Genomic DNA, 12,276 nt, shown 5'->3' on the forward strand with positions numbered 1-12,276 from the left:
ATATCCTGTGTGTTCCGGCTCTTGAGAGCATGTTGTGTAATTGCCTATGTCATCTGAAAGTACTTTAGAAACATTTAAACATTTTTCCAAGCTGAGATAACAATGCTAACATTAACTTAGCTCTTTTTTTTCCTGCCTGTCTTTATATTTTAATGTTGTGCTGTCCTGAAGAGCTTCTGCTTTACAGCTAATCTCTTGTGCAGCAGCCTGAGTGTTGGTAAAAAGTAATTAGCACCTAGATGTTGTGGGTGCCACCTCTGAAATACCTGGTGCTTGCTTCAAGGAAGAAAGGCAGTATGTGATAATGTAGAAAGATTTAAGGGATTTGAGACAAAAATCAAGAAAAAATTAATTAAGGTTCAGAAACTAAAAGGAAAGAGGGTTGAATTTGACCTGCTTATTTGATACAGAAACTGTCTCAAGCTGTGAGTTGTGCAGTGTAGCTCAAAACATAGTTTAAAGTAGACAAGAACTCAAAAGCAATGTAACTGCTGTAATCTGCATGTGCCTTGTGTCCTCACTTTCCCTGCAGTCTAAGACTTTCCACTCTGGAAATCTGACTTGGCCTGAGTTTGATATGTTCCAGTTGGAAAACACCCTCAGTAGGAAACACTTTCTCCATTTCCCTTCAGTAAACAAGTCTTTCAGGGTAATTTGTGTGTTTTCTCAAGGCAGCAAACCTGTTAGTTGCAGAACTCCTCTCTGCTCTTTTAACCTGGGTGGAGGTAAAACTGTTCCCTGTGGTCTTGGCACAGTTCATTGTTTGAAACAACCACTGACCTTGGAGCTGGAGGAGGTTAATAATCAGAAAGCGTCCCTGGAGAAAGCCCTTAAGCCTTTCAACAGAACTAATTAATATGGGGGCTACGGCGTAGACTGCAGGCATGGGGCAGCCTATGCCCAGGGTGGGGGAGCAGGCTGCTCGTTCATCCTCTGTGGGTAAAGCTTTGTTGGTGCACCTTGAGCTTTGGTCCATGACTTGGTCTCGTCTTTCTCCTGCTTCTCTGAAAGGTGCTGAACCAAACGGAGGATCATCGCCAGAGGGTTTTGCAGGCAGCTGCTAAGAACATCCGTGTCTGGTTCATCAAAGTGCGGAAGATGAAGGCGATTTACCACACCCTGAACCTGTGCAACATCGACGTGACACAGAAGTGCTTGATTGCTGAAGTGTGGTGTCCTGTTGCTGACCTCGATTCCATCCAGTTTGCTCTCAGGAGAGGCACTGTGAGTGGCTGCTGTGCCAGTCAGCTGTGGCATCACCGCATGGATTCATTGCCTTTTCTGTGTTGTGAGCCTCTGAACACCATCCCCCTGGGCTGTTGGAATCAGCCCTCACAGAGGACAGTTTATTTAGCGTGCAGGAATGATGACTTCGAGATAAAAGTAGTAACAAATGTGTTGTGTGAAGCTTAAAGCTCAGGTGAATGCTGGAATGGTGAGGATTTTCCCATGTGTGAGTCCTTTGGAACATTTAGTTACCCTGGCTGTGCTCTGTAGTTCTAGTGTCTGGATGCAGGAGCTCTCCAGGATGTTGGCAAACTCACCCTCTGCTCAGATAGACAAGAGAGTTGGATTTCTTTAAGTCCTTCCACTTGCTTTTTGTTTTCTTGTCTGTCCTACGGAGACAATGTTCACCTTTACTCCTGCTACACAAAGTGGAGGGCAGTGGAATCCTGGCAGCCTTCTTCAGCTGCTCCAGTGTCTCATTGTGCAAGCACACTGCAAACACTCAAGCTTGCAGTTTTCCAAATGCCAACGGGACAGCTGTGTTGTACTTTGTCCTCCAGTGCTCCAAGGGTGGGTTTGCTGATCTTCCCTTTGTTTTTCTCAAACAGGAGCACAGTGGATCCACTGTCCCATCTATTTTAAACAGGATGCAAACCAATCAGACCCCACCCACGTACAACAAAACCAACAAGTTTACTTCTGGCTTTCAAAACATTGTTGATGCTTACGGCATTGGGACATATCGGGAAATAAATCCAGGTAAATTCACACTTGGATAAGTCCAAGACTTCTGTCTCAAATTTTTTAGCCATGATGTTTATCTGTATTGCCCGTCCTGTGTGGAAGTTTCTAATGGAGAATTCTAGTAGAGACTCAGCAGCTTTCAGTAGCAGAGGGGAAGCTGGGGAATTATATTTGCTGTATTGCCTGAATTGTACCGTGGTGAATCTGGGCTGACTCACACACAGTGCCCTGGGAGTGTTGTGTCTTCCTTTATAGCGCCCTATACCATCATCACCTTCCCGTTCCTGTTTGCTGTGATGTTTGGGGATTTTGGCCATGGAATCCTGATGACTCTGATTGCTGTCTGGATGGTGGTGAGGGAAAGCCGGATTCTGTCCCAGAAGAGTGACAATGAGGTGAAGCTTTGCATTTCAAACAAAACCTTGGAGCTTTGTTTACTCCCATCCTTTTGCCCTTGAGTTGACAATGCCCATTACTCCTCCTTTGGAATTTTTGGAAGCACATGGACAGGCTGGGAAGCCTGAAGAGCACGCACACACTGAGTAGTGTAGTTTCATAATAGTATTGAGTTCCCTTGGTTTTCCATTTGGATATTTATAGGAAATTATTAATTTCAGTTTTCTGAATGAAATTATCAAGTGTAGTAGGTCAGTTAGTGTAAACAAATCACCCCAAATTTAGCTGGATCATACTGGGGTTCAGTCACTGCAAACCTCCCAGTTTCTGTATGTAAATATCCTATCCCCAGCATTTTTCCTATCTGCTACTCAAGGTGGGTTTTGGTATCTCAGGGCTGACAGGAGCTGAACCGGAGTTAAGATACACTGGCAGAGCTGGAGAAGGCTGCCAGGGTCTGTGCTCCTGGTTCCAAACTCATGCTGCCAGCTGGGAGTTGCATCAGCCTGTGCAGTGCAGTTTGTCCTCTCTAGCTAATCCCAAGTTCCCTATGGAGAGCTGCACGGCCCCTTTATCCTCGTTATCTGTGCTGCCATGCTCCCTCAGGCACCCTTAACCCCTGCCAAGGGGGAACAGAGACTTTGGGCTCTCGGTTGATATGGCCAATGTTTGTCCTACAACAGACTGATTCCCCTGGTTTGGCTTTAGGAGGGACCTTCCCTGTTCTCATGGACTTTCTTTGTTGCTTTTTGGGTTTTCACACCAGATGTTCAACATGGTGTTCAGTGGTCGATACATCATCCTGCTGATGGGGCTGTTCTCCACGTACACAGGCCTCATCTACAACGACTGCTTCTCCAAGTCCCTCAACATGTTCGGTTCCTCCTGGAGCGTCCGGCCAATGTTCAATAAAGCCAACTGGTCGTGAGTAAACTCTTGGTAACTTTGTAGAGACAGTGAGAAGCGGGTGACTTGTCCTTCCCCATTGTCCTCCCAACTCAGGAAAAGAAAAACTTCTGAACTCTCTCTCAGGTAGATTCAGAAGAGGGGTGTAAATGGGATGAAATGTGCCAAGATTCAAAACAGCCTTTTTTTTTCCCCCAGAAAACTTACAAAGTTGCAGTTTCTCACCTATTTCCCCATAGACATTTCAAGATTCCTGTCCCCTGCACCTGTCTTCTTTTGATGCTGAGTAAAAGGTCAAGAAACAGGGTTTTATTAATTTGGGAAAATCTAGACCCATCCAGGTTCTAGAACCTTAATGTTCTCTCAATTTGAGCTATTCCTTGCTCTCAAAAGGGAGGAGTGTTGTTAGTTTTTACAGAAGGAGGGTGGCATTGCTTTTGTTAATGTTTATATAATCTTATTCCCAAACAGAGATGCTCTGCTGGAGACCACCCCCCTGCTGCAGCTGGATCCTGCTGTCCCGGGGGTGTTTGGTGGGCCTTACCCGTTTGGCATTGACCCGGTAAGAGCTCATCCTTCCTCTGCATCTTTTGGGCAGAATCCTCTGTGTCAGCAGAAAGAGAAGTACCTGTTCTGTTCACAGTTCTGTGAAAGATTCCCCAGCCCAGCCATTCCCTTAGCAAGTCCATCAGTGGTGGGAATACTCCTGAATGATAGAATTCCTACTGAGATGCTAGATTTGGGATAGAGACCCTTGTTTTGAGCTCCATTAAAGGCTGCTTTCTCACCCTTTCTAACCTGCAGTGCTTTAATCAAATCTGATTAGACTTGAAAATCACTTTCTGAAGTTACTTTTTTACCCTGGGGAAAGCTGTTAATCTCTTATTTCAGTCACTCTTGGAAATGTACACTTCCCAGTAATCCTGTCACTTTGTACCTGCCTGCATCAACAGCTCTGCTCTTAAGCCTGCTTGTAATATATAACAAACCTTGTGTGGGTTCCACATAAAGAGGAAATGCAGGAAATCAGAGCTGTGTGTAATTGTTCCTTTAGATGGATTATCATATTCTTACAGTTAAGGATAGATTATCATATTCTTACAGTTAAGGATACAGCCTCTTTTCTCCTGCACCTTTGAGGTACCATGAAAACACATTTGATTCCTGCTCAATGGTGGGCTCAGTTGCTGTAAGACTGTTCCCAGCTGAAAACTTGTCTGCTCATTTCCCCAAAAGATACCCGTGGGACAAACACATCTTTAAAAACCTGCTTTTTCAGCCTCACACTTCCTGACTGGTTCACACTGCTTAGCTTGAAGGGAGTGTTTTCCTTCTCCTGTTTTCCTTTCCCTGGTGTCTGACTAGGTGTTGTTTTTCACAGATCTGGAATATTGCCAGCAATAAGCTGGCCTTCCTCAATTCCTTTAAGATGAAGATGTCTGTGATTCTTGGCATTTTCCAGATGCTCTTTGGTGTTGCATTGAGTCTCCTCAACCACATGTGAGTGCTTTGTTTTGGTTTTCTCATGGTGGGGGCAATGGAATGTCTTCGTGTGTCGCGTGTGTGTTGGTTTCAGATGCCCGTCAGCCCTCACCTCCTGATGGAAGGTGCAGTGCAGTTGTCTCTGGCTGTGTGTGGAACTGTGCCTGTCAGGCAGTTCCTGTGCTCCAGGCCCAGCAGTTGTTGAGCTGCTGAGCCCCTGCACTGTCCAAAGACTCTTATTAAAAGCTTTCACCCTAATTCTAACCAAATGTAATATAAATTTTCTTTTTTTTTTTTTTTCCCCTGTAGCTATTTTAAGAAGCCACTGAACATATACCTCGGATTTATTCCAGAAATGATTTTCATGTCCTCCCTCTTTGGATACCTTGTTATTCTCATCTTTTACAAGTGGACAGCGTACGATGCTCACACATCCAAGGAAGCACCGAGCCTCTTAATACACTTTATCAACATGTTTCTGTTCTCCTATGAGGACACCAGTAATAAGATGCTTTATAGTGGGCAGGTGCGTGCTCTTGCTAGAACAGAATCAGAGATGCTTCATGATACTGGAGTGTTTCATTAACCTTGTCATAATTGTGAAATCAAGCATGAAACGTTCTTCCACTGTGACAGAGCATTTCTGAAAGTTGATACTGTGTAATGTTGAAGAAGGAAGGAATAATCTCTATACCAGGAATTTTATCTGTCTGACCATAAGTCATCTGTGGCTTCAGAACATGTGGATCCTGATTAATAGTGGAAAGCAATTAGGAATATTGTCCCATGTCTACAATGGGATACCTCTCCGCTTGGCGCAGACACCAACGCTGTTTCCTCGCAGCAGTATCAGACATCTGCCAAATTCTCATTCCCTGCAGAATCTTTTGAATTTTTCCCTAATCTCACCCAGTCTCAGCATTAAATGCTGTGCTCAGTCAGAGGTGGCAGCTGCAGGCGTTAAGTACTTAATTGCTGTTCCCAGAAGAGAGAGAGGTAGTGAAGCATCCACATACTGGGAATTCAGCCATTCTTGCTGGGTTCTGCATGTGTTTGAGCAGGGGCTGCAACGGAATTACCTGAGACTTGTTTCTTTTGCAGAAAGGGCTCCAGTGCTTCCTCGTGGTGGTAGCGTTGCTGTGTGTGCCGTGGATGCTGGTAGCCAAACCCCTGGTCCTTCGCCAGCAGTATTTAAGGAGAAAACACTTGGTGGGTGACTCCCTTTTATATTTTACACGTGAAAACTGTTTTTGGTTGAAAAGCTGTGTTCTCCATCCTGAGCTTGGATTCATGGGTTCACACTGCATTGAAACCTGTAAAGTGTTTTTGCATATTCCTGGGCATACCAGGTGGGTGTTACTGGAGACAGAGTGTGGCCTGCCTGCTTCCCAGATCTGGATCCAGCATCAAACCTGCTTTTAAAAACCCCTTATGTTGGTAATGATCAGAACAGTGTCTCTGGCTCAGGCTTTGGCAGCTGGTTTAGGAACAGTCTCACTGGCTGCTGGATGCACTTCTGTGGCTGGGCTAGGCTGGCAGTGGGCAACAGAGATGGAATTGGCTGGCAGACTTCTCAGCTATCTTTGTTAAAGCAGCTTGGATGGTAAAAAATAACAGTTAAAAGGAAAAAGAGACTTACAGACTCTTGTAGAGGTTGTCTGCTCTGGGGTGCTCTGTAGGTTCCCAGCTGCACTGTAAAGTACCCGTGTGTGAGATGCGGAGACGCGCGAGTTCTCCCTGCACGTGTGGCAGCGCTGTGAGGATGTGCAGCGAGTCAAAGATCAGTTCAGTTACAGACACTCCCTCTCCCTTCTCTGACCATCTTTCATCTTCCCATGTCCCCTCCATTCGTCTCCCTTTCTCTTTCTGTTTTCTTCCTCCTCCCTTTCTCTTCTTCCGTCCACCCCCAGGAGGGGCAGCCCGAGGAGGCCCAGGGCAGCACGAACGCGCAGGCGCTCGAGGCAGCAGCGGCTGCAACAGTGAGTGCACTTCAAACTCGCCTGATGCATTACAGATGGGAGTTGGCTTTGTGTCTGATTATCGAGGGAGCATGGAATGTATCTGAATTTCATAAGGGAATGGCAAGTGCACCTTTAGGGTGAAAAACACTTTCTCTTGGAAAGAGCAAAGTTTAGCCAAATTGATACATTCTGGATGAACACCCAGGCTGGAGGATGGTAGTTGTGTGTGCACAGAGACACTTCCTTGCAGGAGTGCTGCTGAATCCAACCTGCAGAGCAGCACAGGATTTCCTGCTACCACATCCCCCCATGTTAAATTCCCTTTTTTTCTTTGGCTTGTGTATTTGTTTAAGATAGATTAGGATTCTTCTCAGTGCAGCATTTCTGTTTGCGTTACATGTTCCCAAACACACAGTGATGTGATGGCCTCCAGCAACTCCATGTCAGTAATCATGTGGATTTGTGACACATCTGTCCTGTACACACTTCGGCCTGAAATTATTATAAAATGGCTGTGCACAAAAAGCTTCTCAGTGGCGGTTGTTTTGACTTACGTGTTTCTAAGCCTACAGATGGCCCTTTGCTGCCAGAGCTTTCTGGTGAGGATTGTGGCAGCCCCCAGAACTTAGTCCCTTCCCCAGTGCTGCCTATTTCAGCTCGATTTTAGTTCTGAATCTGCCTGGCTGACTGGGAGGTGTGAATCTCACCGACAGTGTGAAGCACATCCTGCTCTCCAGGTGCCACAGGTGCTGGGAGGGACATGTCAGCTGGTTCTCGCATGACATTTTAGTCTCCTCACGGAAATGTCAGAAATGAAAATGGATCTTTTGTGTATGATCCATCCAGCGTATGAAATGCATCTCCATCGGGAAGCTGCAAGGGGAGGTCTTGTGTGAAGTGTGCTTAGAAGGATCAAGTAAACAATTGGAGCTGTTGGAGCTGTGTTTAGGATGGTTTACAGGGAATGGATCTGAGTGGAGTGCGAGGAAAAGCTGCTCAAGTGCAAGTTCACACAGACTAGAAATATATAAATAGAATATTGACAGGAGTCATCAGTGACTTGTGGTGTTTCAGAGATGCTGAGAGTCCTAATAAAAGCATTGTCTTTGTTGTAAATATGGGGGGTTTTAAAATTGTATTTCTATTTTCAGAGCATAAACACCTACCTAATTTGTTTTTAGAAATCTGACAAAATCTCTAATTCATATCTGGCATTTTGGGCAAATTTACAGTTCAGCCTGAAATAAAAGCAGGCTTCTAAGGACAAAGGAGGTAGAAGAACTCAGAGCAGCTGTTCTGCTGGTCTCTGCAAGCGCCAGGTCACGGGACCTTCAGCCTCTTTTCATCTGCATGGGCATCCCTGGACTTCTGCAGTCTGGATGTGGCAAGTCAGCCTGGTCACATCCTGTGTCTCAGGTGACCCAAGACAGTGCTGAAGCTGGACACAGGGTTTATTTATATTTATGGTGTTGTCGTTTGCCTGTCTAGGGCTCAGACTCAGGGGTCAGGTGGGGAACTGCTCCCGATTTCAGCATTTCAGCTCAGTCTGTGTGTTGTTCTTTTGCCTTTGGAATCCTGGAGGTGCAGCTGAGGGTCAGATGCTGAATGTCAGCACAAATGTCTCTAAAAGGACCTGCTTGCACAACGTAGAGTTCCCAAGCAGGGGAAGATCTGGTTTTCTGCGCGGTGTCAGTGTGCCTGAGGCTGGTGGGAGCAAGCGTGTGTGTGTCTGTGTTCTGCTCCATGACCTGATCCAGTACCCAGCAGTGGTGTCGGTGCTTGTCCAGCCGTGCTGGGCGGGACATGGGGCTGTTGAATGTCAGAGCCAGCAAATGTCCTCTGAGAGGTGTGCCTTTATTGTCCTCATGATTGCAGTTACACTGTAGAAATGTACCAAGGATTCACTCAGACAGACTTTTTTTTTTCCCCAGCCCCAGCAGGAAAAAGGGAAATAGAATTGTACCTGCCTTAATCTGGGCCTTAATATTTAATATTTTGTTTTCCTCTGTGAGCTGCTGCTGCACATGGAGTATGAGAAACCTGCACTTTTGCACTAAAACCCAAACAACACTTTGCTCTTTCTTTTCTGCATGTGTCAGGGCACGCACAACTTTGGTGGGATCCGGGTGGGCAATGGCCCAACGGAGGAGGATGCTGAGATCATTCAACATGACCAGTTATCTACCCATTCTGAGGAGGGGGAAGAGGTAAGCACCTGAGCATCCTCGCTCTCAGGGCACTGCACTCGGCAGCAGGATGAGCTCACTGGGACTGTAGTTACTCATTTCCAGGCTGTTTAAACAGCAACATTCCCAGTGAAGTGTTTTCCTAGCAGTTTTCTCACTGACTGTCTCTTGGTTACTCCCAGGAATCCAGAAAAAGCAGCATTTGTATATCCTGGGAGATGTGGCTCTATTTGTCCCCAAAGAGCCACCATCTCAGGGGTGCACAGCACTCCCAGGTGCCACATGTTACCTGCTTCTCCCATGCCAGTGGAAATTCAGGGGCTGTGTTTCTGCAGCACTGAAATTTTGTTTATATATTCATTTTGACTGATGGGGGTAATATTAATTACTTCCCTTTCCTCCGGGAGAGGAGAAAAACAGTCAGTCTCACGTAGCTGGGGAGTTTTCTGATGCTCTGAACGACTGCAGCAGATCCTGCCTCTGTAGTGCATGGGATGTGTTACTGCTTTCCGTGGCGTGCGTAGGAGGGAATTGCTGAATGTGTTCATGATTAATGTGATCAAAACACTGCACTAAATGTAAATTTATGTTTTCAAGCCTACAGAGGACGAGGTGGTAAGAGCACAGCAGCTTTGCATTCATGTGTACCTGGGCCATTTCCCATCGGTGTACAGCGTGCTGAATGGAACTTGTTATGTCACAGCATTTTGTTTTCCAAAAGATCTCGCTGTTTTCATGTTAAAGGCCATTTTTAATTCATACATACATACATATATCAACAGACTTTTAATTACTTCATCTATACAGCTTGTCTGTCTGATCCCCTGTCTGCAGATTGTTCCCAGTTACCTGGGAAACTGTTCAGCTGGAGGTCTGAAATTGAAAAGTTTTCACTTTTGAGCCTCCAAAGAAATCTCAGGTTTTTTATGTTGTGGCTTTCTTAATTCTGTGCTGCAGCAAAATGTGTAAAGAGATTTCTTCCCACAAACTATCTGCCATGTTAAGGATGATGCTGGTTGACCCAGAGCAAACGCAGCATGGCCAGTCCAGTTTCATGTAGTTCAAGAGCTGAACTGGCCAGAGGCTTTGTGTAAAAGAGAAGCTCCGTTCTTAGAAACTGCTCATCCATAAGCACTTGTAAAATGGGGGGTTTAATACTGATGCAGGATTGAGTGTAGGTTTCAGCACTATCAGGCAACCAATTTTACTACAAAAAAATACAAATGGCATGAAATCAGAACAGCTTGACCAGGCCACTGCTGCTGAAAATTGTGCTGAGAGTGGTTTGCTCAGAGCTCTGCTGTGCACAGGCCTGTGTGGAACTTGGGGAAGGGAGGGGGCACGGGGGTCCTCTTCTGGTGTACCTGATGTCTCACTGAACCTGGGGAAAATGTGTAAATCCGCAGGGACTATGCCACAGCAATCCCGATGCTCCCGCTCCTGGCACAGTGGTCGCTCTCTCTGGCAGTTGCACTCAGCTTTGAAAGGTCTTTGTTTCAACAATTCCCAGATTCCCAGTCCTGCCGGTCAGCTCGTGTGTCCAGAGCTGGAACTGTTGGCTAGGGCAGCCTTTAGTGAAGAACTTCACAGCTCATGTTCTGTGGAGAAAGGATTAGGCTTTTGACAGCTAATTTAACTGAATTGTTTGAAATATTTATTGCCTTGGATATGCTAGGGAAGAATTAAGAATATAAATAGCTTTGTGTGCATGCCTAGAGCATTAGTCACTGGATGTATTTAAAACATCATGTTCACTTAAATCTGAGCAGTTTCTGAAGCACGGATTAAATCCAAAATGCAGGGAATGCTTTCCCAAGCTACAGAATAAGAAACTGCCTTACATGGCAGACTTCCTTGTAAGTTCTTCTTTTATTATTGCAGAAAATTACCAAGACACAGAGACTTTGCCAGTGAATGGTGCACAGAGGTGACTTTTTCAGGATAGCTTAATGCATTATTTTTGCTTTCAAAAAGGGCAGGTTCATGTCTTGCAAAATGCTCCTGTAGCAAAGGCACACACAGCTTGGAGCACTGCCTCCTTCCCATAGCAGCACCTCCAGGTTACCGGGCAGTGCACACCACCACCACCTTCTGCTGAACAGTCTTTTCCTGGCTAAGCCCATGGATGAATTTGGAATATCTGACTTTCACACGCCAGAATGAGAAAACAGTATTCACATCACAGCATTTGTCGTTCTGCAAAACCTGTCAAGACAAGATTCAGTTTGCATTTGTGAAGCTGGCGCGCTAAACCAGGAGAAGACAGTGTCAGTGTGCAGCGTCACACACAGTGTCCCTGGTGATAGCAGCAGTTCCCCTGCCCGTGCCCCTGCCTGGCCGCCCCACGCCACGCTCCCAGCTCCCCTCATCCTCTGTTCCCTTTGCAGTTCGACTTTGGGGACACCGTGGTGTACCAGGCCATCCACACCATCGAGTACTGCCTGGGCTGCATCTCCAACACCGCGTCCTATCTGAGGCTCTGGGCCCTCAGCTTGGCCCACGCACGTGAGTGTCCCTCAGGGAGCTGAGCCCTGGGTCCTGTGCCTGCTCAGCCCGGGCAGGTGGGAGGCAGGAACACAAGAGGCCTCTTGGGGCCCAGCTGGCACAGGACAGTGCTGCGTGTGCATTACCTGGGAGCAGTGAGCTCCACGCACCAGGGTCTGCTCCCACAGCTCTGCTGAATGGGAGGAATGGAGTCAAAATCACAGAATAAAGCAAAGAGCTGCTGAGCAAGGACTCTGCCCTGCCTGTGTGACAGCTGGAGGCAATGTCCTGACACACTTGGCTGTGAAAGCTCTTGTTCCTCTTCAGTTTCCATCTCATTGTAGCAGGAGTTTGCTTGACTTTAGTTTTTGCTTTATAAGTAAACAACTCCCTGTTCTGCTGACACAAGTCTTCTCCCCTTTCTCTTGGCAGAGCTCTCGGAGGTGCTCTGGACCATGGTGATCCACATCGGCCTCAGCGTGAGGAGCCTGGGGGGAGGCTTGGGCCTCTTCTTCATCTTTGCTGCTTTTGCCACCCTGACAGTGGCCATTCTGCTGGTCATGGAGGGGCTCTCGGCCTTCCTCCACGCTCTGCGTTTGCACTGGTGAGTTACTGGAACATCCAGAAACTTGGAGAGCTCTTCATAACAAGAAATTTGATGTCATTTAGACTGTGCAGAAATGCCGTCTTCTAGAAGGCAGAAAGTCTTTAAAAGGGTCAGAGATATCAATCCTGTTTGTAGTAAAACACCTCTCCCTGATTGTTGCTTTAAGTTGTGGAGCTCTGCTTAGAAATAAGCACTAAAGGACTAAAGCTGTAGTACCACAGCTTTGGGACCGGGGACTGGGGAGGCTGTGCTGGCTGGAGCAGTGTGCTTTGTGGCTTTCAGC

General features: G+C 46.5%; 1 protein-coding gene across 5 annotated transcripts in view; it reads left to right on the forward strand.

The window, feature by feature from the left end:
* ATP6V0A1 (ATPase H+ transporting V0 subunit a1) overlaps window positions 1-12,276 on the forward strand; it is a 27,546-nt gene that overhangs the window by 9,216 nt on the left and 6,054 nt on the right. For 2 of the 5 annotated variants that reach the window (XM_017740303.1, XM_017740414.1), the window contains exons 8-20: window positions 1,012-1,224; window positions 1,836-1,986; window positions 2,227-2,366; window positions 3,134-3,291; window positions 3,745-3,835; window positions 4,655-4,773; window positions 5,065-5,281; window positions 5,857-5,964; window positions 6,666-6,734; window positions 8,816-8,923; window positions 9,500-9,517; window positions 11,290-11,407; window positions 11,819-11,990. In XM_017740303.1, the coding sequence (XP_017595792.1) occupies window positions 1,012-1,224; window positions 1,836-1,986; window positions 2,227-2,366; window positions 3,134-3,291; window positions 3,745-3,835; window positions 4,655-4,773; window positions 5,065-5,281; window positions 5,857-5,964; window positions 6,666-6,734; window positions 8,816-8,923; window positions 9,500-9,517; window positions 11,290-11,407; window positions 11,819-11,990 (1,682 nt within the window). The remainder of the gene's footprint in view (window positions 1-1,011; window positions 1,225-1,835; window positions 1,987-2,226; window positions 2,367-3,133; window positions 3,292-3,744; window positions 3,836-4,654; window positions 4,774-5,064; window positions 5,282-5,856; window positions 5,965-6,665; window positions 6,735-8,815; window positions 8,924-9,499; window positions 9,518-11,289; window positions 11,408-11,818; window positions 11,991-12,276) is intronic. The other 3 variants (XM_017740360.1, XM_017740524.1, XM_008639698.2) reach the window with 3 other exon arrangements.

Source organism: Corvus brachyrhynchos, unplaced genomic scaffold (assembly GCF_000691975.1).
Source record: "Corvus brachyrhynchos isolate BGI_N302 unplaced genomic scaffold, ASM69197v1 scaffold30, whole genome shotgun sequence".
Classification (NCBI taxonomy): Eukaryota; Metazoa; Chordata; class Aves; order Passeriformes; family Corvidae; genus Corvus; species Corvus brachyrhynchos.